Below are 23,487 nucleotides of genomic sequence, written 5' to 3' on the forward strand. Positions count from 1 at the left end.
CCTTAAAATGCTTCTAAAAAATTTAAAACTGCTTTTTTTCAAGCCAAGATAAAACAAACTAGACCTTCTCTAGAAGAAAAAAATAATGCATGAAATGCTATGAAAAAATCTCAAGATCTCTCTGAAACATCGCTTGGGAAGTAATTGAAAAAGAAGAACAAATTCACAGGAGGGCGAATAATTTTTACTTTTGCTGTATAAATATTTTACAAAAAATATTTATAATTATAATATATTTTAAAAATATGTTTTTCTTTTAGAAATTTATTGATAAGATTATTTGTAATCTTATCTATAAATATATAATTATTATTGATTTTATAATTAAGAATTAACAGCAACTATTAAGCGGACAGTCTAAATTGTTTGTATCGCCTGTGCTCAGCTATGTGCGTGAAAAGACCCAGACAGGAGTGGACATGCGTGTTGGTGTTCACTCGGGCACTGTGCTGGGTGGAGTCCTGGGACAGAAGCGCTGGCAGTTCGACGTCTGGTCCACTGATGTGACTGTGGCAAACAAGATGGAGTCAGGGGGCATCCCAGGGTGAGATCAACTAAAATCTGTTAAAACTGAATATTAAAAGTTTTTTGCTATGGTCAATTACCCATGGGTGCATCTTTTCTGTTGATGGATCTCAGTGCTGCATTTGATACTGTTGATAATAACTAGTGCTGGACAGCAATAACATTTTTTAATCGTGACTAATCGCATGATGCGGCACCGTAGCTCAGTGGTTAGCACTGTCACCTCACAGCAAGAAGGTCGCTGGTTGAAGTCCCGGCTGGGTCAGTTGGCATTTCTGTGTGGAGTTTGCATGTTCTCCTTGTGTTGGTGTGGGTTTCCTCCAGGTGCTCCGGTTTCCCCCACAGTCCACATGCGCTATAGGTGAATTGTACAAACTAAATTGGCCAAAGTGTATTAGTGTGTGTGTGAATGTAAGAGTGTATGGGTGTTTCCCATACAGCATCCGCTGTTTAAAACATATGCTGGAATAGTTGGTGGTTCATTCTGCTGTGGTGGCCTCTAATGAATTAAAGACTAAACCGAAGTGAAATGAATGAATGAACCGTCATCTGGGAAATTATTAGAATTTCCGTTTAGTAAAAAAAACATTAGTGTTTCATTTGGGACGACACTTAATGCATAAACTGTGCTGTTGAATGCATAAATGCATAGTGTATAGTGCGCCATTTGGGATGCAGTGATGCAGTTACACTTTCTGTGCAATTGTAGGCGTGTGCACATCTCTCAGAGCACAAAGGACTGTTTGCATGATGAGTTTGAGCTGGAGGAGGGCAATGGAGGGGAACGCTGCGATTACCTTCTGGAGAAGGGCATTGACACGTATCTTGTGGTCATGGCCAAGGAAACGGCCAAAACGAACGGAGTGGGCAACGGGACAGTGAGTATCATGAGGTCTTACTCTCTGATCTGTTGTTCTCATTTCCAAACTCATCTGAAACCTTCATCAGGTGATCAACACCAGCGGCAGCAGCACTTCAGTGAAGAACACAGCCGAGGAGTCTGAAACACAGGTGCAGCCATCCATCTGTCTGTCTGTCTATCTGACTTTTACCCATCCTTCCATCCATCTGTCTGTCTGTCTGTCTGTCTGTCTGTCTATCCATATGTCTGTCTGTATATCTGTTGTTTCGTCTATCCATCTGTCTGTCTGTCTGTCTATATTTCTATTTGTCTGTATATCCATCCATCCATCCATCCATCCGTCTGTCTATATGTCTGTCTGTCTGTCTGTATATCCATCCGTCCATCCATCTGTCTGTCTGTATATCCATTTGTCTCTCTGTTCATCTATCTATATGTCTATATGTCTGTCTGTCTGCATATCCATCCATCCGTCCATCCATCTGTCTGTCTGTATATCAATCTGTCCATCCATCTGTCTGTCTGTATATCCATCCGTCTGTCTGTCTGTCTGCCTGCATATCCATCCGTTCATCCATCTGTCTGTCTGTATATCCATCCATCAGTCTGTCTGTCTGCAAATCCATCCGTCCATCCATCTCTTTGTTTGTATATCCATCTGTCCATCCATCTGTCTATCTGTATATCCATCCGTCCATCCATCTGTCTGTTTGTCTATCTTTATGTCTATATGTCTGACTGTATATCCATCCGTCCCTCTGTTCATCTATCTATTTGTCTATATGTCCGTCTGTCTGTCTGTATATCCATTTGTCTCTCTGTTCATCTATCTATATGTCTATATGTCTGTCTGTCTGCATATCCATCCATCCGTCCATCCATCTGTCTGTCTGTATATCCATCAGTCAGTCTGTCTGTCTGTCTGTCTGCCTGCATATCCATCCGTCCATCTATCTGTCTGTCTGTATATCAATCTGTCCATCCATCTGTCTGTCTGTATATCCATCCGTCTGTCTGTCTGTCTGTCTGTCTGTCTGCAAATCCATCCGTCCATCCATCTCTTTGTCTGTATATCCATCTGTCCATCCATCTGTCTATCTGTATATCCATCTGTTCATCCATCTGTCTGTTTGTCTATCTTTATGTCTATATGTCTGTCTGTATATCCATCCGTCCATCCATCTGTCTGACTGTATATCCATCCGTCCCTCTGTTCATCTATCTATATGTCTATATGTCTGTCTGTCTGTTTGTCTGTATATCCATCCATCCATCCGTCTGTCTGTCAGTCTGTCTGTCTGTCTGTCTGTCTATCTGTCTGTCTGTCTGTCTGTCTGTCTGTCTGTATATCCATCCATTCGTCCATCCATCCATCTGTCTGTCTGTCTGTCTGTCTGTCTGTCTGTATATCCATCAATTCATCCGTCCGTCCATCTGTCTGTCTGTCTGTCTGTCTGTCTGTCTGTCTGTCTGTTTGTCTGTCTGTCTGTCTGTATATCCATCCATTCGTCCGTCCATCCATATGTCTGTCTGTTTGTCTATCTATGTCTTTATGTCTGTCTGTCCAGCTGTCTGTCTGTCTACCTATATGTCTTTCTGTCTGTCTGTCTATCCATCTATCTGTTTGTCCATCTGTCTGTCTTTCTGTCTGTCTGTATATCCGTCCGTCCATCAGTCTGTCTGTCTGTCTGTCTGTAGGTCTGTCTGTCTTTCTGTATATCCATCCGTCCATCCATCTGTCTGTCTGTGTATCTATTGTTATCATTATATCCATCCTTCCTTAGCAACAGTACAGAACAACCTAGGGTAGCAACCCCCTAGAAACTGCACAGCCTCACCCTATCAAGTTTAAAATACACTAGCAACAGCCTAGTTGGGCACAAAGCAGCACCCTTGCAAGCACCCATAATTCCGTTGTTCTAGCTCTCTGTCTTGACCTTTGACCTGTGTGTGTGGTTTCTCAGCACCTGCAGTTGCCCAGCATAACAGAAGAAGGGATGGAAGAAGAGCATCTGAATCTGCTGAGTAAAACTCTGCTGGAGCGAGAGGCCGAGGAGATGTAATGCTTTATTCCTATTTAAGGACAGTGTTGTTGCCATGCATCTTGCTCACATCTTCATTTCATTCTCTCAGTCTGGAGGAGAAGAAGACGTCTGCTCTGTCTCTGAGGTTTGAGGATCCTGATCTTGAGTCTCGCTACTCGGCAGAGAAGGAGAGACAGACAGGTGTTGCATTCAGCTGTTGTTGTGCTGTTCTGATCTTCACTTCAGCCATGGAAATCCTCATAGATCCTCAGTAAGTGAAGTATTTTACATCTAGTAAATGACTCACTGATTCAAATGAACCATTCACAGAGAGCCTCTAGTAAATGACTCACTGATTCAAATGATCCATTCACAGAGAGCCTCTAGTAAATGAATCACTGATTCAAATGATCCATTCACTGAGAGCCTCTAGTAAACGACTCACTGATTCAAATGATGCATTCAGAGATCGTATCCAATAAATGACTTACTGATTCACCTGATCTGATTAGAATGAGCTGTCAGTAAACGACTCACTGATTCACACGATCGATTAGAGTGAGCTTCCAATAAACGACTCACTGATTCATATGATCTGATTAGAGTGAGCTTCCAGTAATCGACTCACTGATTCACATGATCTGATTAGAGTGAGCTTCAAGTAAATGACTCACTGATGTACATAAAGCGATTACAGTGAGATTCCAGTAAATGACTCACTGGTTCACACGATCCGATTAGAATAAGCTTCCAGTAAATGACTCACTGATTCAAATTATGCATTTAAAGAGAGTATCTTGTAAACGACTTACTGATTCACATGATTCATTTAGAATGTGTTGCCAGTAAGCAGCTCACTGATTCACATGATCCATTTAGAGTGAGTCTCCAGTAAACGACTCACTGATTCACATAATCCATTTAGAGTGAGTCTCCAGTAAACAACTCACTGATCACATGATCCATTTAGAGTGTGTTGCTAGTAAACGACTCACTGATTCACATGATCCATTTAAAGTGAACTTCCAGTAAACGACTCACTGATTCACACGATCCATTTAGAGTGAGTCTCCAGTAAATGACTCACTGATTCACATGATCTGTTTCGAGTGAGTCTCCAGTAAACGATTCCCTGATTCACATGATCTGTTGAGAGTGAGTCTCCGGTAAACAGTTCACTGATTCACATGATCTGTTTAGAGTGAGTCTCCAGTAAACAACTTAATGAATCAAATGATCCATTCAGAGCAGAGTGAGTGTCTTGTAAACTTAGTTATAGATTGAACCTTCAGTAAATGCTCTAGTAGTGCCTGATTTAGACCACCACTGCTAATATGACATGATTATTTTTGGATTCGTGTAAAATTTTTATTGTAATTTTCAGGTATGCTGTAATGATGTCTTACTTAATTCTGCTTGATTTCTGACAGATTGATTGTGAATTATGTGACTCTGGCCATCGGTGAGCTGTTACTGCTGATTTTGACTTTGTGTTCACTAGCGGCCGTCTTTCCTCGAGTGAGTCCAGAATCACAGCAATAGTTGCAATGATGATAAAGTGAATAATGTCAGTTATAGGTTAAAAAAAAAAGAGAGAGGGAGCGAGAGATTGTTTTTTTCTTAATGGAAATACAATTGACAATATTAAAAATCCACCAAACTTGGCTCTTAGCTTTGGGCTGATATTATTTTTAATGCTACCTCATGTCGTTTAAACTGATCAGGACAATTATATGAAGGACACCATGAATTTTCATTTAGGTACCAAATAAAACAGTCCAGGAAATGTCAGTCTTTCACTGTTGAAGCTTAAAAACTAGCATGAGACATGCTAACAACATGTTGAATCGTACAAATGCAAGCAACATGCTAATTTATTTTAACAAAATGACAATCATGCAAAAAAAAACGCAAACAACAGCACGTTATTACATGTTAGAAAATTGTTACTTTGTGTTAGCAACATGATAACAGCATATGAATTCTTGTGCTAAAACATTATAGTTTATTCTCTGTACATGTAAACAAAGCTAACCATATAAGAAACATGTTAGAAACATGCAAATTCACGCTACCCTTATGCTAAAATCATTATAGTTTATTCTCTATACACACAAACAATGTTAACCATATAAGAAACATGTTTACAACATGCTAATTCATGCTACCCTTATGCTAAAATCATTATAGTTTATTCTCCATACATGCAAACAATGATAACCATATAAGAAACATGTTTACAACATGCTAATTCATGCTAGCCATATGCTAAAACATTGTAGTTTATTCTCTACACATGCAAACAATGCTAACCGTGTTAGAAACCTGATATCAACATGCTAATTCATGCTAGCCAAATGCTAAAATCATTATAGTTTTTCTACATACACACAAACAGTGATAATCATATAAGAAACATGTTAGCAACATAATAATTCATGATAGCCATATGCTAAAACACTGTAGTTTATTCTCCATACTCGCAAACAATGCTAACCATGTTAGAAACCTGATATCAACATGCTAATATATGGTAGCCATATGCTTAAACATTGTAGTTTATTCTCTACATATGCAAACAATGCTAACCGTGTTAGAAACCTGATATCAACATGCTAATTCATGCTAGCTAAATGCTAAAATCATTATAGTATATTCTCCATACATGCAAACAATGATACCATATAAGAAACATGTTAGCAACATGCTAATTCATGCTAGCCATATGCTAAATACATTGCAGTGGATTCTCCACATACAAACAATAGCCCCTTTCACACAGTGATACCGGAAAATATCCGGAAAATTTACGGAACGACTTTACCGGTATGTTCAAAAAAGCGCTGTTCACACAGGCGAGGACGTTACGGAAATTTTCCGGAAAAGAGCATTCACACATCCATTCCAAAATACCGGTAAATTCTGACATCATTCACCACAAATGAGCTTTAAACGGCTGCGCTTGTATTTGTAAACATTTGACTAAATTACAGACTCTGTGGATGATCAATATTGTGAACAACTTTCGCAGGATCACTTTCGCATTTCGAGATGTTCATAATATGTGCGTGTGCAGGCGCTCACAGGCTGTTTCATGGGCACACGCAAAGCTTAAAGGTAAACAAACAACGGCTTATCATAAGCATCTCATCGATGATCATTTACACAGTTGGCATTAAGAAGAACATATAAACGTGATCTGACTAACTTCTAGCAGCTAAATGTGTCTGGAAAAATATTCAAAGGCTTTTATTCTCACAAACCGCGCGGACGTAAATGCGTCTGACTGTTGTGATTGGCTAAAGCAGAAGTCTTACGTCAGCACGTTCTAGACGTGCACGCGCTTATTCCGGAAATATTCCTTCTGCGTTCACACAGCGTAGCATTCCGGCAAATTGCCGGTAATGTTACAACTTCTCTTTCCGGAAAATAGCCAGAACGAATTTACCGGTATTTTCAAAAAGGACCTGTTCACACATACAACCTTTCCGGGAAATTGCCGGTAATTTTCCGGAAAGGTCTGTATGTGTGAAAGGGGCTAATGTCATATTAGAAACATGAGACCAACATGCTAATTCATGCTAGCCATATGCTAAAACATTGTAGTTTATTCTCCATACATACAAACAATGCCAACTATATCAGAAACATAAAACCAACATGCTAATCCATGCTAGTCATATGTTAAAACATATTTTGTGCTAAACACAGCTTTTTATGCAGACAATGTTAACAATATTAGAAACCTAATACCAACATGCTAATTCATGCAAGCTATATGCTAAAACATTGCAGTTTATTCTCAATACATGCAAACAATGCTAACCATATTAGAAACAAATCAACATGCTAATTCATGTGCTAAAAACACAATTTTAACCATACATGCAAACAATGATAACCATATTAGAAACCTCATACCAACATGCTAATTCATGCTAGCCAAATGCTAAAAAAACATTATAGTTTATTCTTCATACATGCAAACGATGATAACCAATGCTAGCAACAATTTATGTTAATAACATTTTGACTCGTCTTAATATGTACTACCATGTTACAAACAATTTAGCAACATGCTAATTTATTAACATAACTTTTACACCTTCACTAATTCTGTGTTGTGTATATCAGGTGTTTTCTCGGAGGCTGGTGTCGTTCTCGCAGTGGATCGACCGCACACGATGGGCTCGGAACACATGGGCCATGGCCGCTATATTTGTTTTGACCATGGCAGAGGTGGCCGATATGGTGAGACAGAACACACTTTCGCTCTTGTGTATCACTTTAAAAATGTGCACTTTTAACGTTGATCACCAGTTGGCACCATTACCCCTTAACTTAAAAAAAAGTTTCTGGTTTTTATATAAAGTATAAAAAAACTAATTAAATACATAAATACACATGTTTACTATGTTCTGAGGGCTGAGCTGCTTATTTTGATTTTTTGAGACATATCAAGGTAAGTGCAAAGGTCTCTCTCTCTCTCACACACACACACACATATACAATACTCTATTTACTGTAACTCTATATAGAAGCCATAAACTAAACTTTTTTTGCATCGCAACTGATGATCAGCATCAAAAATTACACATTTTGCCTCTTCCCAAAAGAGAAAACCATCAACAATCAAGAATGCATGATAATATGTTGTCATGGCTTTGCAATCAAGAAATGTGAATATAATGGAAATGAATGGAGCAAAAACAGCCACCAACATAATGAGAGTGTAGTCAATTTGCCCAGATTGTTGAGTTTTTGAAAAAAAAATGATGTGATATTTGCAGAATTTATATGCAATGCTATCACAATTTTGACATAAATGGCAAAAAACTGTTGCTTTAACGGGTATTACAGCAAAAAAAAACTTTTTTGCTTAATCGTACTAAAACTCGATAGTCAGGCAAGGTCACTCCTGTTGTTGCCATCAGTCTGTTGACTAGGGGTGGGCCGATTGATCATTAGATAAAGGTTTTGTACCTTTCTATGTTTCATGAATTTTGAATATGGTAATAATAGTAATCATATAAGCACCAATAGTAGGCCTGAAGCCAGCCTGGTGAAAGGGGTGGTTCTCTTTTCTCAAAAAGTGGACCTTTTCGCAGTTATATGCCTCATTTTCTAGTTAATTATGATATATAAATACTGCATTTTAGTGACATTTTAAGCACTATTCTTAGATGGATGAGCTTGTAGGATGGTCATTATAACCACCCTTTTGATATGCCAAAAATATTTCCTAAATATTTAGAATCAAGAAATATGAAAAATACTTCTTTTCAAAATACAAGTTTATTACATCATATATTATTATAAAAACTTTAATTTAAAGTTTTAAATTAGAAACTGAAGACTATTGTCATTTATTAGGCCAGGGGGGGCCAACCCTGTTCCTGGAGAGCCACCTTCCTGCAGATTTCAGTTGCTTCCCATATCAAACACACCTGAACCAATTAATTAGGACCTGAACACCTTGTGATAATTACAGGCATGTGTGTTTGATATGGGTTGCAACTGAAATCTGCAGGAAGGTGGCTCTCCAGGAACAGGGTTGGCCACCCCTGTATTAGGCAAATAACTAAGTGGCCAGCACATTATGCTGTGCGCTTCAGGGCCATTTCTCCTCTGTTTTTGAGGTGATGTGCATAAGTAATCCTTTTATATGTCTGATGTGGTCCAAACACAGTGAATTATGTTTGATCAAACAAAAGAATAGTGAAATTTGAAAACAATGATCGGTCGCTGTGGCTTGTATAGCACCTCTCATCAGTTGGAATGCAATCCCTGCTGAAAAATCCAGCTTAAACCAGCCTAGGCTGGTTGGTTGGTTTTAGCTGGTCTTCCAGGCTGGTTTAAGAGGGGTTTTGGCCATTTCCAGGCTGGTTTCCAGCCATTTCCAGCCTGGTCTTAGCTGGTCAGGCTGGGAGATGACCAGCTAAAACCAGCTTGACCAGCCTAGCCAAGCTGGGAGCCCAGCCAAAACCAGCTATGTCCAGCTTAAACCAGGCTGGTCAAGCTGGTTTTTGTTGGATTTAGCTGGTCATTTTCCAGCCTGATCAGCTAAGACCAGGCTGGAAATGGCTGGAATGGCCAAAACCCCTCTAAAATTAGCCTGGAAGACCAGCTAAAACCAGCCTAGGCTGGTTTAAGCTAGATTTTTCAGCAGGGATAACTTTTGCATAGATTGTGGTAGAGACATTTTTCTTTTTTCCTATGATTACAGACATGTGCAGGAATCACCAAAACTAGTTACAGCACGCTAGACCACACAGAACCTAAAAGATACACTTTCAAATTTGAGTTTATAAAAAAAAATCCAAAAGAGCCTTTTTTTTTTAGGTGTTTATTATAACACAGAAATATATGTTATACAGATATTTCAAAAACTTGCAATATTGTTTTATAAAAACTCAAAGGGTTTTCTTTAAAATGATGTAAATTTTTTGCATTTACACCTCTGCATGTGGATTTGGGAAGCTTTTAAATTTGGGTAGGCAAAATCCAGGCGGAAATCCCCAAATAGCAGCAGAGTTTAACTGGTTAAACAAGGTTTGTGCAATGTTTTAGATATGATACTATATAGCCAATTTTGTTAAATTGTTCTGTAATTTTAACTTTGTGTATTGTATTTTACTTAAAGCGATTCAGAAAAAAAAACACTAAAAATCACTATAATCACTATAAAATATTTAATGTCATTTAGAATCAAGCATTCCCACTGTAGTGTGTGTTATTGAACGTGGGCACAGATCTGTTCTCAGTCAAAGCAGTGTTTTTCTTGTGGTTTGTGTTCAGCTGAGCTGTGTTCAGCCTCCTCTGCTGCTGCTCAACTCTTCCTCCGGCGTGACGCTTGAGTCTCTGGGTAACGGTGGATGTGCTGAAAACCCCAAACACTATGGATATATTTCTGTGCTGTCGCTGGTGGCCACTGTCATGCTGGTCCAGCTCAGCCATGTGGTCAAGCTGGCACTCATGCTGCTGGTCACCATAGCAACAGGAGCTGTAAACATCCACAGCTGGATGTATATTTACGACATTTACGATTTCATCCGCTACCTGGACTACAGGTGAGACCAGCTCCAGTCTGAAATAAATTGTGGATACTGTAAATTGATTGCATTTCAAGCGATGTCTGCCAAATGCATGAATATGTAATTGTGTCCTCAGGTATTCAGTGGTTCCAACCAGATATCTGCTGACTGTAATGATTATCATCATGATGTTGGGTTTCTACTACTTTGCACGTCACGTATGTCCAGCAAAAGCTAATTATACAGTTGAAGTCAGAATTATTAGAATTATTAATTAATTATTAAATATTTCCCCAGATGATGTTTAACAGAGGAAGGAATTTTTCACAGTATTTCCTATAATATTTTTTCTTCTAGAGAAAGTCTTATTTGTTTTATTTCAGCTAGAGTAAATGCAGTTTAAAAAACAATTTTAAGATCAATATTATTAGTCCCCTCAAGCAGTATATGGTTGCAACATAGGCTCATTCTGAAAACGTAGTCCTATATACATTTCTGGAGGCCGCAAATTATGTAGCCAGAGGTACGTATGGCTGCATTTCATTTTTTAAACAATTGCTACGGGGCGGTATGATGCCATTCCTTTTCGCGCTTTCCAGCTGACCACTGTACGTCGGTGGACTTAAGATGCAGAGAGGAGTTGACTATGACGATGACGTTCGAGTCTGATGAAGAACGGTTCCAGAAAGCGTGTATGACTAAAACAGAAGCCAAAAAAAACAAACAAAAAATAAGTAAATAGCAGGGTGAAAATGTGTTAAAATCTGAAAATGTGGTAAAAGTCATGCGAGGGCTTTTCTTTTTTCTGGATGGCTTTAGAAAATTGTTGGTTGGGTTGAGGGAAGTGGGTGGGCAGGTAAATCAATAACATTAGTTTTGGACAAAATTTTATAAAATTGGAAGGAAGATGGTGGGTCAGTCTTTTGGTCTGTCAGTCAGTCAAACAGTAAGTCAACAGCGGCCTCTGGTGGGTTTATGTGAAAACAGCAGGCGCGAATGACACTCATGTAAGAAATTTCTCACTAATTTGAGATCTGAAAAAGCGTACACAATGGCCTCCCGTGGACTTTTAAAAACAAAATCTGTAAAAATACGTACCTTCTGGAGCCAGGGCTTGATTTTACTGATTTTCACCTCAGTTTACAGATTTTATCTCAACCGCCGTCCTCCACCATCCGCTGTTTATTTCACTTTCTTCCGCAACTCCCCAACCCCCTTCACTTTCTTCCGTGACAAATCCCCCCGATCTTCACTTTTGTCTGCGACACTCCACCGCCATCCAACAGCTCCATCTCGTGCGCGGCACCTCTACATCCTTGGGTAACATGGCGGATCCGTTACCCCAATCTGTTCAGGGACCTCGCAATTCACAAATTAAGCACTGCCAGGGACGTATTTGGCAGCTTCCAGAAATGTATATAGAGGTATGTTTTCAGAATGAGTCTGGGTTGCATTTTTACATTTATTTACAGAACAACCCACCGTTATACAATGACTTGCCTAATTAATCTAACTTGCCTGATTAACCTAATTAAGCATTTAAATGTCACTTTAAGCTGAATACTAGTATCTTTAAAAAAAATTGTAAAATATTATATACTGTCATCATGGCAAAGATAAAAGAAATCTGCATTAGTTAGATATTTGTTATTATAACTATTATGTTTAGAAAAAAAAACTTGTTTCCCTTGAACAGAAATTAGGGAACAATATACATGGGGGCTAATAATTCTGACTTCAACTGTCTATATATATATACAGTCTATCTATAAATCTGCTCTGGCATGCTAGTTCTGGCTTTTGTCCCCGTGTCAGGTGGAAAGACAGTCTCGTAAGCTCTTTCTGTGGAAAATTGAGGTGAGTGATCAGAAGGAGAAAGTGTATGAAATGAGGACATACAACGAGGCGCTGGTCACAAATATGCTTCCCGAACACGTGGCCAAACACTTCCTGGGCTCCAAGAAGCGAGATGAGGTGTGCATAAAACTAGTTTGTTGTCATGGGATGAAAAAGTAAAAATGACTGTGACTTTATTTTTACAATTCTGTCTTTTTTCATAATGAAAAATTTAATAAACATTTAGTTAATATGTTTGTTTTTTTAATTAAATGTGACTTTGATTTAACTTTCACAGTTCTTATTTTTTTTATGTTTAAGAGTCTACATTTCATAATTGAGAATTGACATTTCTGAACTGTCCCTTTAATAAACGTGGGACTGATGTTTATTTGTCTGTTGCAGGAGCTTTACAGTCAGTCGTATGATGAGATCGGCGTGATGTTTGCCTCTATTCCCAACTTCTCCGACTTTTACACAGAGGAGAGTATAAACAATGGAGGGCTTGAATGCCTGAGAATCCTTAATGAGATCATCTCTGACTTTGACAGCGTGAGTCGCTCTAGTTTTTCATTTTATTTATTTATTTATTGACATTTTTTTTTACAAAGAATGTGCCATGAGTTCTTGTCCAAAGGTACTACGAAAAAAATTATAAACAATAATAGCACCTCACAGCAAGTAGGTCGCTGATTCGAAATATCGCCACAGCCTTTTAAAACTACTTTTTGACCTCACACGAAAAAGAAATTTGTTTACTTTATATGTCAAAAAGATGATCTTTAAGTGTGCAATGTTTTTTTTTTCTTATGTAAAGCTTCTGGATCGCACCGAATTTCGCCACATTACAAAGATCAAGACCATCGGCAGCACATACATGGCAGCGTCAGGAGTCACACCGGAGAGCAACACTAATGGATACACTGACCGCAAGGTAAAACCGAAAACACGCACTAGACACCAAGCAATTTTGTGTTTAACACCAGAACTACCGAGGTGGTCATTTTTTTTTGCAATTTAATAACTTTGTTGATATAAAACACAAATCAGTAATTCCCTGACTTTGACTAAATATGTTTTTATTTTCCTTCTAATATTGTTATTTTATTAAAATGACAAAACACAAATAAGATTCCTTATTTCTACAAAGAACTACCATAGCGATCAAAATAACGACATGCATTTTAGATGCGTGCTACTTTTTCCTGGGACTTTGCATATATGTGTGCCTCTGTTGCCTAGCAACTTCCTGCTATCAAAACTTAACTTTATATTGGCAAAAACATAACTTTACTTTAGATATGTCTTACAAAAGCGCGAAATGGGTTTCTCTCCTGTTTGAGAAACTGAAAATGAAAGTGAGTCGTGGGCATTTGTGGGTGGTTTAACATAGACTAACTATACATTTATAGTAATACCAACTGTAATACTGTAATACCAAAAAAGATTGTATTTTTAGTGTGATGATTTAATATAATTAAATCACAGACATTCAAAGCTTAATTTTAATATCTCAATAGAAACTTGAAATGCAAATAGTATGTGTCAATATGACGTACTATACGAGTTGTTCAGAATGGTGCATTTTTTTTATTCAATGCTTGACATAATCTCTACTGAAACATGAAGAGAGGGCGGGGGAAGTAGCTCCTCCCCTTAAAGAAAAACATCCAATAGCCTTTTGTTTAATCACAGCTTTGCCAGTGAGCTGATCTGGAATGAGTTTATTGTACGGAGCGTTTCTGTCAGCGCTTATACTTCACTGGTTCAGAGGTTGCATATGAAAGGCGACGATCGACGCACAGCTTTAATGTAAAGAAAGTGGGATAGAATGGTAAAATACGTGAGAATTTCGGCAAAAACAGGAGGGTTAACATGAATGAAGTGATCAGGAAGTCCTTGTGGAGAAACAGTTTTGCTAGATAACACAAAACATCTTTGCGAGGGAACGCAAACAAAAACTTTAAAACGTTTTCCTATCACTCATTTTTTTTTTCTTCCACCTATTTTTTTTCCCACCATCACGTACCTTTCGGGTCTCCGTAATTTGGACCCCTGAAATGGAGGAAAAACTAGTGTAAATTTGACAGGAGCACCTGTGTGTGTTTGACATGTCATCTGAGCAATATCACAACCGGGCCAAAAAAGAAAAAAATTGAGGAAAAACTGTTAATTCCCTTTTAAATCCAGGTGAGCAAAATAAGTACACTTTCTACCCCACTAAAGCCTTCTTTTTTTCATTAGTTAATAACGAAACATATATTACAAGACCTCGCATTGTTTCCATGTCGCTTCTTGCTTGTGTTTGGTTGTGAGACATGGTTTGGACGAAGTTGTCGTCGATTCTTCCTATTGTAAAGTCATGCAGTGTGAAACCCCTGTCAACGATCCATCTTGCAGTGTAAACATAGCTGCGATTGAACGCAAGCCCAGATGCTCATGCAGTGTGAAAACATTCGTGACACGACTGCTTTGAAAATCATGCTTTCTAAACTCTGCATTAAAGATATTTTTAAAACCAACATACTGATACTAACATCTAATTAAAGTTTTAAAGATTCATTTGCCGCTGCGCTAGTAACACACTGGGTACATCTGCTGGTTACAAGGAGGTAATGCCAAATGAAAACCAAAAAAATACAGTAAAAATAACAGATTGTTGTCATTTGTCAGTGTGGACTCAAATATATGTATTGTATTTATTACATTTATTATAGTTATAGTTATCGTGCTTGGTGTGAACGTGCCTTTAGATTCTTTTTAACGCAAAAAAATTCCTGGGTAGACTGTAATAGGGTCTATGCACAGCTAGTTTTTTTCAGTCAGTGATAAATTTGCAGTGAAAGGTTTATGTGACTGTTTTCAATTTCATAAGCTACCTTTTACAGCATCGATGTTGTGATGTAATTAAAATACAATCGAATGAATAAACTCAAGCATTCATTTAGTTAAACGAGATGAAAGACCGTTTAAAAGCAAGTGGCGTTAGAAGCAGCAGGCTAGCAGAGAAACTCCATTGAAAATAGTGAGGTAGATCAAATTTCCGTATTTTAAAGACATGGCTGGGAAAAATATAATTTAATGCAGTGCTTCTTGTCCAGTCTGAGACAGACTTTATATCGTATATCAATCAGACAGTGAAGATTGCTGAGTTTAAAAAAAATCTGATCTTAAACGTGCCGATTCTGCATGACAGTTGTTGTGAATTTCTCTATCCGGGTCACGGCACCAAAACTGTTGTGAAATTCTAAGACGAGCCAAAAACCAGGGAGAACTTTCGGGTATCTTCAAAGCAGAATCCTTTAAGTATCTCAGCGTCGCTGTGGCATCATCGAAAGAACTCTGAACTAGTAGAGCAGACATCAAGTTTTTATACATTTACAGAGAGGTGGGGACAAACCTAAACTAAGCATGCAAATGAATTGTTGTTGTCAGCAGGGTACCCATTCACGATACCTTTTAGCATGAAAACAATGTGTGCAAATGGTGTACTGGAATTAGAACCCGTCCAGCCAGTTGACCAGCTTGAAAGTATCACTCAAAAGACAAAAGCAGAGTCATTGAGATTATGTTTTTAGCATTTGCATCACTTTGTAATATTTTAAGGTCTGTCACACCTTAGCTAGAGTTTGAATGAAATGGGCTAATTAAAAAAATAATAAAGAATATTATTTTTCAGTTATATATAGATTAATGCTAATTTGGAACAAGATTATATAAATTTATATTCCCACACAGTTCACCGGAAAGCGCTAAGGCTGGCTGACTCAAAGTTAAAATGTGCATACATTGAGCTTGTGACATATTTATAATTATGATGATTATTATGACTTGTGTGTGTGTGTGATACAGATAGAGGATCAGTCCCTCCTGGATCGCTGGCAACACTTCGCTGATTTGGCAGATTTTGCGCTTGCTATGAAAGTGATGCTTGGAAATCTAAACAAGCAGTCGTTCAATAACTTCATGCTGCGCATCGGTGAGCAAACGTCTGTCTGAACTACCGCTCTGTGTTATTTGAGCATGTGTGGTTTGGGCGTGCTGTTTATGTGTGTTTTATCATCAGGTCTGAATAAGGGAAGTGTTTTAGCTGGAGTTATCGGCGCTCGTAAACCTCATTTCGATATTTGGGGAAACACTGTGAACGTGGCCAGCCGTATGGAGTCCACTGGGGTTATGGGAAACATACAGGTAATAAAAGCATTATTTATATCTATATGTAGAGTGTTTAATTGAAGACTTTTATTTTCATGTAAGTATTTAATGTTTGGCTGGACATTCTTATGTCAATATTTTTAATATTGCTCTATATTTTATTATTTGATTTTTTTAAACAATGGACCTTTTGACAGTCTTAACACGTGTACTTTTTTCATTTTATTGTAAACATATTTAATGGATTTAATATTTACTATATTAAATAAGTATTAATCAAATATATTGATTTCTTAAATCTTTATGAAAATATTTAATAATTAATATTTCATGTAATTATGTGTGTATTACTATATTTTTTTCTTTAATAAAGCTAAAATATTGTACTATATATTATAAAATGTTTATTATAAATGTGTTTAATATTTACTATATAACATATTAAATGATTATTGATATTTATTATTATAATTTTATATGTATGTATGTATGTATGTATGTATGTATGTATGTATATATATATATATATATATATATATATATATATATATATATATATATATATATATATATATATAGCGTTGATGTGTGTATATACAGTGTACACTCACCGGCCACTTTAATAGGTACACCTGTCCAACTGCTCATTAGCGTAACTTTCTAATCAGCCAATCACATGGCAGCAACTCAATGCATTTAAGCATGTAGGCATGGTCAAAACGATCTGCTGCAGTTCAAACCGAGCATCAGAATGGAGAAGAAAGGTGATTTAAGTGATTTTAAACATGGCATGGTTGTTGGAGCCAGACGAGCTGGTCTAAGTATTTCAGAAACAGCCGATCTACTGGGATTTTCACGCACAACCATCTCTAGGGTTTACAGAGAATGGTCTGAAAAAGAGAAAATATCCAGTGAGCAGCAGTTCTGTGGCCGCAAATGCCTTGTTGATGCCCGAGGTCAGAGGAGACAGGCCACTGTACTCAAATGACCTCCACAGTCACCAGGTCTCAATCCAATAGAGCACCTTTAGGATTTGGTGGAAACGGGAGATTGGCATTATGGATGTGCAGCCGACAAATCTGCAGCAACTGTGTGATGCTATCATGTCAATATCAATATGGAGTTCAATATGGAACTCTCTAAGGAATATTTCCAGTACCTTGTTGAATCTATGCCACAAAAGTTTAAGACAGTTTTGTAGGCAAAAGGGGGTCAACCCAGTATTAGTAAGACATACTTAATAAAGTGGCCTGTAAAGTCTGTATCCACACTTTATATCTTTTTCTTCTTCGTTTTTTACTTATCTTTTATTTATGTCTCAAATAGTATCACACTTTTATCAGATGCATGTCAGACACCATACATCTTCTGAATAACACTCATTTGTATAAGCACACATACATCCACTTTCTCTTTCAGCCACATATACAATCCTACGTATACTGTATGTGTTAGCGTTCACTTATGATTTGAGTCACTGTAATAATAGCATGTAATGACATGTAATGGCAAAACTAGCCTGATTTCATGTACTTAAATCAAAACTAACCATATTGATTTTGTTAGCTCACATTGCTAGTTTTGTGGTGAACAATTATTCTGTGCAGGTAATCTAAAATTGTAATCTGAAAATGCTCTTCCTGTTTGTTTTCAGTTAAATGATGAGATTATTTAGGGGCATGGCTAACATACCTAACCATACTTTTCCAACCGACAGTTTTTACACCTAACAGAAATGGTGAGGAGGAGGTGTCTGCTAGGCTGTAATAACGCTCCCCAAACCCTTATCCCAATCTTTCTGAATGAAATGCCTACTTTACTACATCCAATCAGCTCGCAGTAGAAAAAACAAGCCACACTCACTGTTTTCTCATCTATTATTTTGTTTCTCAAGGAACTGTGTCACAATTCGAAAAACAACTTTAAGGCACACATCAGGAATGTTCTTTGCATCTCTGTAATAGTCTTTTCTTGTGTTGTTCCTCCACAGGTGGTGGAGGACTGCTATAACATCCTGAAGGAGTACGGTTTTCGTTTCGTCAGAAGAGGACCCATCTATGTCAAAGGAAAAGGAGAACTGCTGACTTTCTTCATGAAGGGCAAAGACCCTGTCGAGAAGACGAACGGCATGACTCTCCCACATCAGATACAAGGCAAATCTTGAGATCAGGAAGAAAGAAAGGACACTGTTGCTTTATTTTATATGACTTTTATAGGGCTTTTACACATTTTGTTGACATAAAAGTGGAAAGGGGACAGTGGGTTACTGTGAAGTCTGCAGCTCATGCACTACCCAAAAGGAAAATTACACATTTAGAGGAATTAAAATTGCACTATTTTGAAAATAGGTTTATTAAAAGCTCAACTAGAGGTTAAACAGGTGAGTTTTATCAATTTTAAATCCATTTAAATCCATCAGCCGATCTCCGGGTCTAGCAGGAGCACTTTTAGGTTAGCATAGTTCATTGAGTCGGATTAAACCATTAGCATCTGCCCAAAAATAACCAAAGGGTTTAGATAATTTTCCTATTTAAAGCCTGATCCTTCTGAAGTTACATCATGTACTGAAACCAACAGAAAATTAAGTTATAAATGAAAAGTTCAGATGCAAAACCTCTAAGTGCCGTCTGAAATTTTGATTGAAAATTAATATTGTTCTCAGCCTCCTTTGTTTATATTGATATTTAAAAGACCCTTTAAACTTAAAGACTTCTCGAAATGTCTTTAGGAATTTTTGCCCATTCCTCTTTGCAGTACCTCTCAAGCTCTATCAGGTTGGATGGGAAGCGACGGTGTACAGTTTTCAGATATCTCCCAAGATGTTCAATAGGATTTAGGTCTGGGCTCTGGCTGGGCCACTCAAGGACATTTACCAAGTTGTTGTGAAGCCACTCCATTGATATTTTGGCGGTGTGCTTTGGGTCCTTGTCCTGCTGAAAGATGAACCTTCGCCCCAGTCTGAGGTCAAGAGCACTCTGAAGCAGGTTTTCATTCAGGATGTCTCTGTACATTGCTGCCTTCATCTTTCCCTCTATCCTGACTAGTCTTCCAGATCCTGCTGCTGAAAAACATCCCCACAGCATGATGCTGCCACCACCATGCTTCACTGTAGAGATGGTTTTAGCTTGGTGATAAGTGGTGCCTGGTTTTCTCTAAACGTAACGCCTGGCATTCACTCCAAAGAGTTCCAAGAGTTCCAGAGAATTCTGTTTCTTATTATCTGACTCTGAGAGTCCTTCAGATGCCTTTTGGCAAATTCCAGGCGGGGAGTGACGTCCATCTGGCAACTCTACCATACAGGCCTGATTAGAGGATTGCTGCACAGATGGTTGTCCTTCTGTAAGGTTCTCCTCTTTCCACAGAAGAACGCTGGAGCTCAGAGTGACCATCACCTCCCTTCCTAAGGCCATTCTCCCCTGATCACTCAGCTTAGATGGCCCGCCAGCTCTAGGAAGAGTCCTGGTGGTTAAACATCTTCCACTCACGGATGATGGAGGCCACTGTGCTTGTTGGAACTTTCAGAGCAGCAGAAATGTTTCTGTAACCTTCCCCAGGTTTGAGCCTCAAGACAATCCTGTCTCTGAGGTCTACAGACAATTCCTTTGTCTTCATGCTTGGTTTGTGCTTTGACATGCACTGCCAACCCTGGGACCTTATATAGACAGCTGTATGCCTTTTCAAATCATGTCCAATCAACTGAATTGACCACAGGGGAACTCCAATGAAGCTGCTGAAACATCTCAAGAATGAACAGTGGAAACAGAATGTAGCTGAGCTCAACGTAGAGCTTTACGGCACAGGCTGTCAATACTGATGTAAATCTGATTTTTCAGGTTTTTTTATTTGTAATAAATTTGCAACAATTTCAAAAACTCTTTTTTTCACATTGTCATTATGGGGTATTGTGTGTAGAATTTTGAGAAAACAAATGAATTTAATCCATTTTGGAATAAGGCTGAAACAAAAAATGAGGAAAAATTGAATCGCTATGAATACTTTCCGTATTCGCTGTATACGTATAGTGATACAGCTAGGAACTATACTCTTATTCTGGTGTAATAATCAAAACGCTAATCATTATTACACCAGAATGAGAGTATAGTTTCTCACCATATCAGCCTAGAAAATAGCCACTTTAATTGTCCATTACTTTTAGTACACGATGTAACTATACTGAAGAGTCAAACTTAAAATAGTAAAATGATCAAAACTATTTCTGTTAAATTTTTGAGTAGAGATGCTAATGGTCTAATCCGATTCAATGTTCTATGCTAAGCTATGCTAAAATGCTACTCATAAGACAAGGAGATTGGCTGAATGGATTCAAAGGGGTCAAACTCAACTGTTTAGATCTAGCTGAGTTGTAAAATTTTATTTTAAAAAAAGTGAAGCATTCTTTCAGACACATTCACAGCCAAAGGTTGTATTATCCCTGAAAAATCTGTCATTTATTGTATTTTAAAAACACACACTACAATCATTGTGACAGGTCACAAATGCGCTTTCTGTTATGCTTTTCATATTTAAACCCAAACTACGCTAAAATGCTGATCAATAGCGTATTTTCTGAAAAAATGCTGGGGTGTCATATCACAATATTAGGGTTAAATAAGGACAAACCTAATGTTGGCTTAGTTTCATTTATAAATTTTCCTTCGGCTTAGTCTTTTTATTCATCAGGGGTCACCACAGCGGAATAAACCGCCAACTTATTTAGCATATGTTTTTCACAGTGGATGGCCTTCCAGCTGCAACCCAGTACTGGGTAAGACCCATAGACACTCATACACTACGGCCAATTTAGTTTATTCAATTCACCTATAGCGCATGTGTATGGACTGTGGGGGAAACCGGAGCACCCGAAGGGAAACCCACACCAACACGGGGAGAACATGCAAACTCCAGACAGAAATGCCAACTGAATCAGCCAGGACTCTAACCAGCGACCTTCTTGCTGTGAGGCAACAGTGCTAACCGCTGAGCCACTGTGCCGCCCATTGGGTTAATTTTTTTAAATTATATTTTACTGACACGTTTTTAACACAACAGATTTGTCCATATTTGACCCAGTTATGGGTTCCGACAAGTCAACAACCCAGAATTTTTAGAGAGGTATGCATTAATATGATAAGGCTGGGAAACTTAGGTCACATTAAACAACGAATTGTCATTTGTAATGAATGATTGTTATTGTTGGCTTTATCCAGCACATACAATGAAGTCTAAATGAGCAGGATCATGAACAAATGACATGAGATATGTTGTATATCATTAATTTTTTTCTATTAAGAGAGCATTGACAGAAGCAGTTATTTTTATTTTATCGATAGCTTTAGCTGCGATCATCACACGGACAGTTTCATTGGCATATTTTTATTTACTAAATGGCATTTTTAACAATCAAACATAAGTAGCTCAATCTGTCTGATATTTCACTGCTTTCACTCATAACATTCAGTATGTCTTGTGTTTATTCTGTCAAACTCTTGGTTATAGATCAGATTATTATGGCTCTGTTTAGTAGATTTAGTGGATTTTAGCATTTTATGCCGTTTTCAGTGTTTTATTGTTTATCAAAATGGGAGAAATGTTTTAATGACTCTTAACAAGGTACATTAAACAGAGCCAAACTTGACTTTCTTCTTGTTGTGTTTTAATAATACATTTAATGATTTAGTACAATCTTAGAAATAAAGGTACCTGATCTGTCACGGGTGGTACCTTTTCAATAGGTACAAATTTGTACCTTAAAGGTCCATATTAATACCTCAAGGGTACATATTAGTATCTAAAATGTACAAAGGTGTTCTTCTTAAATTTTTTAAGTACTAATATATACTTTTGAGGTACTAATATGGACTCTTTAAGTACAAATGTGTACCTTTTGAAAAGGTACCACCCCAGTGACAGCTCGCGTACCTTTATTTCTGAGAGTGTAGGGTAGTAATGCTGACAAGAATATTAATACATAACTTGAAATTATTTGACGGTTGAAGTAGGCCTGTCACAATAAGGAATTATTGTTGTGTGACTTATTGTCAGAAATTGTTGATATTATTGTCATTTTGAGATCATTTTTGCCACTGTTTATATAAGCACTATATAATAGCATAATAATGCAAATAGCCATAAACACTTTAAAATACTTAGCATTCTTAAGGTTATTTAGATTCTATAATTTGATGTTAAAAAGGTAAATGTCCTATTATATACTATTAAATGTGCTATTAGGTAAATGCCCAATTGTTAACTTTGACACAGATTAGCTAGAATGTAAATGTCATTATAAAATGGCTTTAATGTTATTAGTGAATTTGTAAATATATAATTCAATTCAATTCACCTTTATTTCTATATTGCGTTTACAATGTGGATTGTGTCAAAGCAGCTTAACGTGGAAGTTCTAGTAGATTGAAACTGTGTCAGTCCAGTTTTCAGAGTTTAAATTCAGTTTAGCTCAGAACCATGCAAGCCAGTGACAACAGTGGCGAGGAAAAAAACTTCACCAGTTGGCGAAAGTGAGGAAAAAACCTCGAAAGAAACCAAGGTTAGATTGTAACGAGACAGAAGGTTGGTTAGATAAACATGAGCTAGATTATTTAAAGCTTTATATGTAAGAAGCAATAAATTCAATACAGAACTTAACAGGCAGCCAGTGTAAGGGGGATAAAATTGGGGTGATATGATCATATTTTCTAGACCTGGTAAGAACTCTGGCTGCTGCATTTTGTACTAGCTGAAGTTTGTTAGTAGAGGATGCTGGGCAGCCAGCAAACAGCATTAGCTCCAGTAATCCAGCCTAAAAGTCCTAAAAGCAGGGATTAGGTTTTCTGCATCTGAGATGGATAGCATACTTTGTAATTTTATCAATATTTATCAGATGAAAGAAGGCAGTTTTTGTGACATGAGAAATATGATTTTCAAAAGTTAAATTGGTGTCTTATATGACACCCAGATCTTTTATAGTAGAGCTAACGCTAACTTTGTATCCCTCTAATTGCAGATCGAGTTGCGAGATCTGCTGTGTACAGGATTTTGGCCCAATAAGTAA

The 23,487-nt window shown here is 37.6% G+C and overlaps 1 protein-coding gene across 3 annotated transcripts in view; it reads left to right on the forward strand.

Moving 5' to 3' along the window:
* The window catches only part of adcy3b (adenylate cyclase 3b), a 47,027-nt gene extending 24,956 nt beyond the window's left edge, over window positions 1-22,071 (forward strand). For 2 of the 3 annotated variants that reach the window (XM_087298718.1, XM_087298719.1), the window contains 15 exons: window positions 386-544; window positions 1,235-1,403; window positions 1,474-1,536; window positions 3,352-3,446; window positions 3,521-3,682; window positions 4,842-4,929; window positions 7,546-7,662; window positions 10,210-10,481; window positions 10,582-10,663; window positions 12,261-12,419; window positions 12,687-12,833; window positions 13,099-13,215; window positions 16,134-16,260; window positions 16,348-16,472; window positions 18,427-22,071. In XM_087298718.1, the coding sequence (XP_087154844.1) occupies window positions 386-544; window positions 1,235-1,403; window positions 1,474-1,536; window positions 3,352-3,446; window positions 3,521-3,682; window positions 4,842-4,929; window positions 7,546-7,662; window positions 10,210-10,481; window positions 10,582-10,663; window positions 12,261-12,419; window positions 12,687-12,833; window positions 13,099-13,215; window positions 16,134-16,260; window positions 16,348-16,472; window positions 18,427-18,600 (2,056 nt within the window). In that variant the 3' untranslated portion in view covers window positions 18,601-22,071. The remainder of the gene's footprint in view (window positions 1-385; window positions 545-1,234; window positions 1,404-1,473; window positions 1,537-3,351; window positions 3,447-3,520; window positions 3,683-4,841; window positions 4,930-7,545; window positions 7,663-10,209; window positions 10,482-10,581; window positions 10,664-12,260; window positions 12,420-12,686; window positions 12,834-13,098; window positions 13,216-16,133; window positions 16,261-16,347; window positions 16,473-18,426) is intronic. The other variant, XR_015518908.1, reaches the window with a different exon arrangement.
* Window positions 22,072-23,487: the final 1,416 nt, after the last annotated feature.

The sequence above is a fragment of the Danio rerio genome, chromosome 20, assembly GCF_052040795.2.
Source record: "Danio rerio strain M-AB ecotype USA chromosome 20, GRCz13ab, whole genome shotgun sequence".
NCBI lineage: Eukaryota > Metazoa > Chordata > Actinopteri > Cypriniformes > Danionidae > Danio > Danio rerio.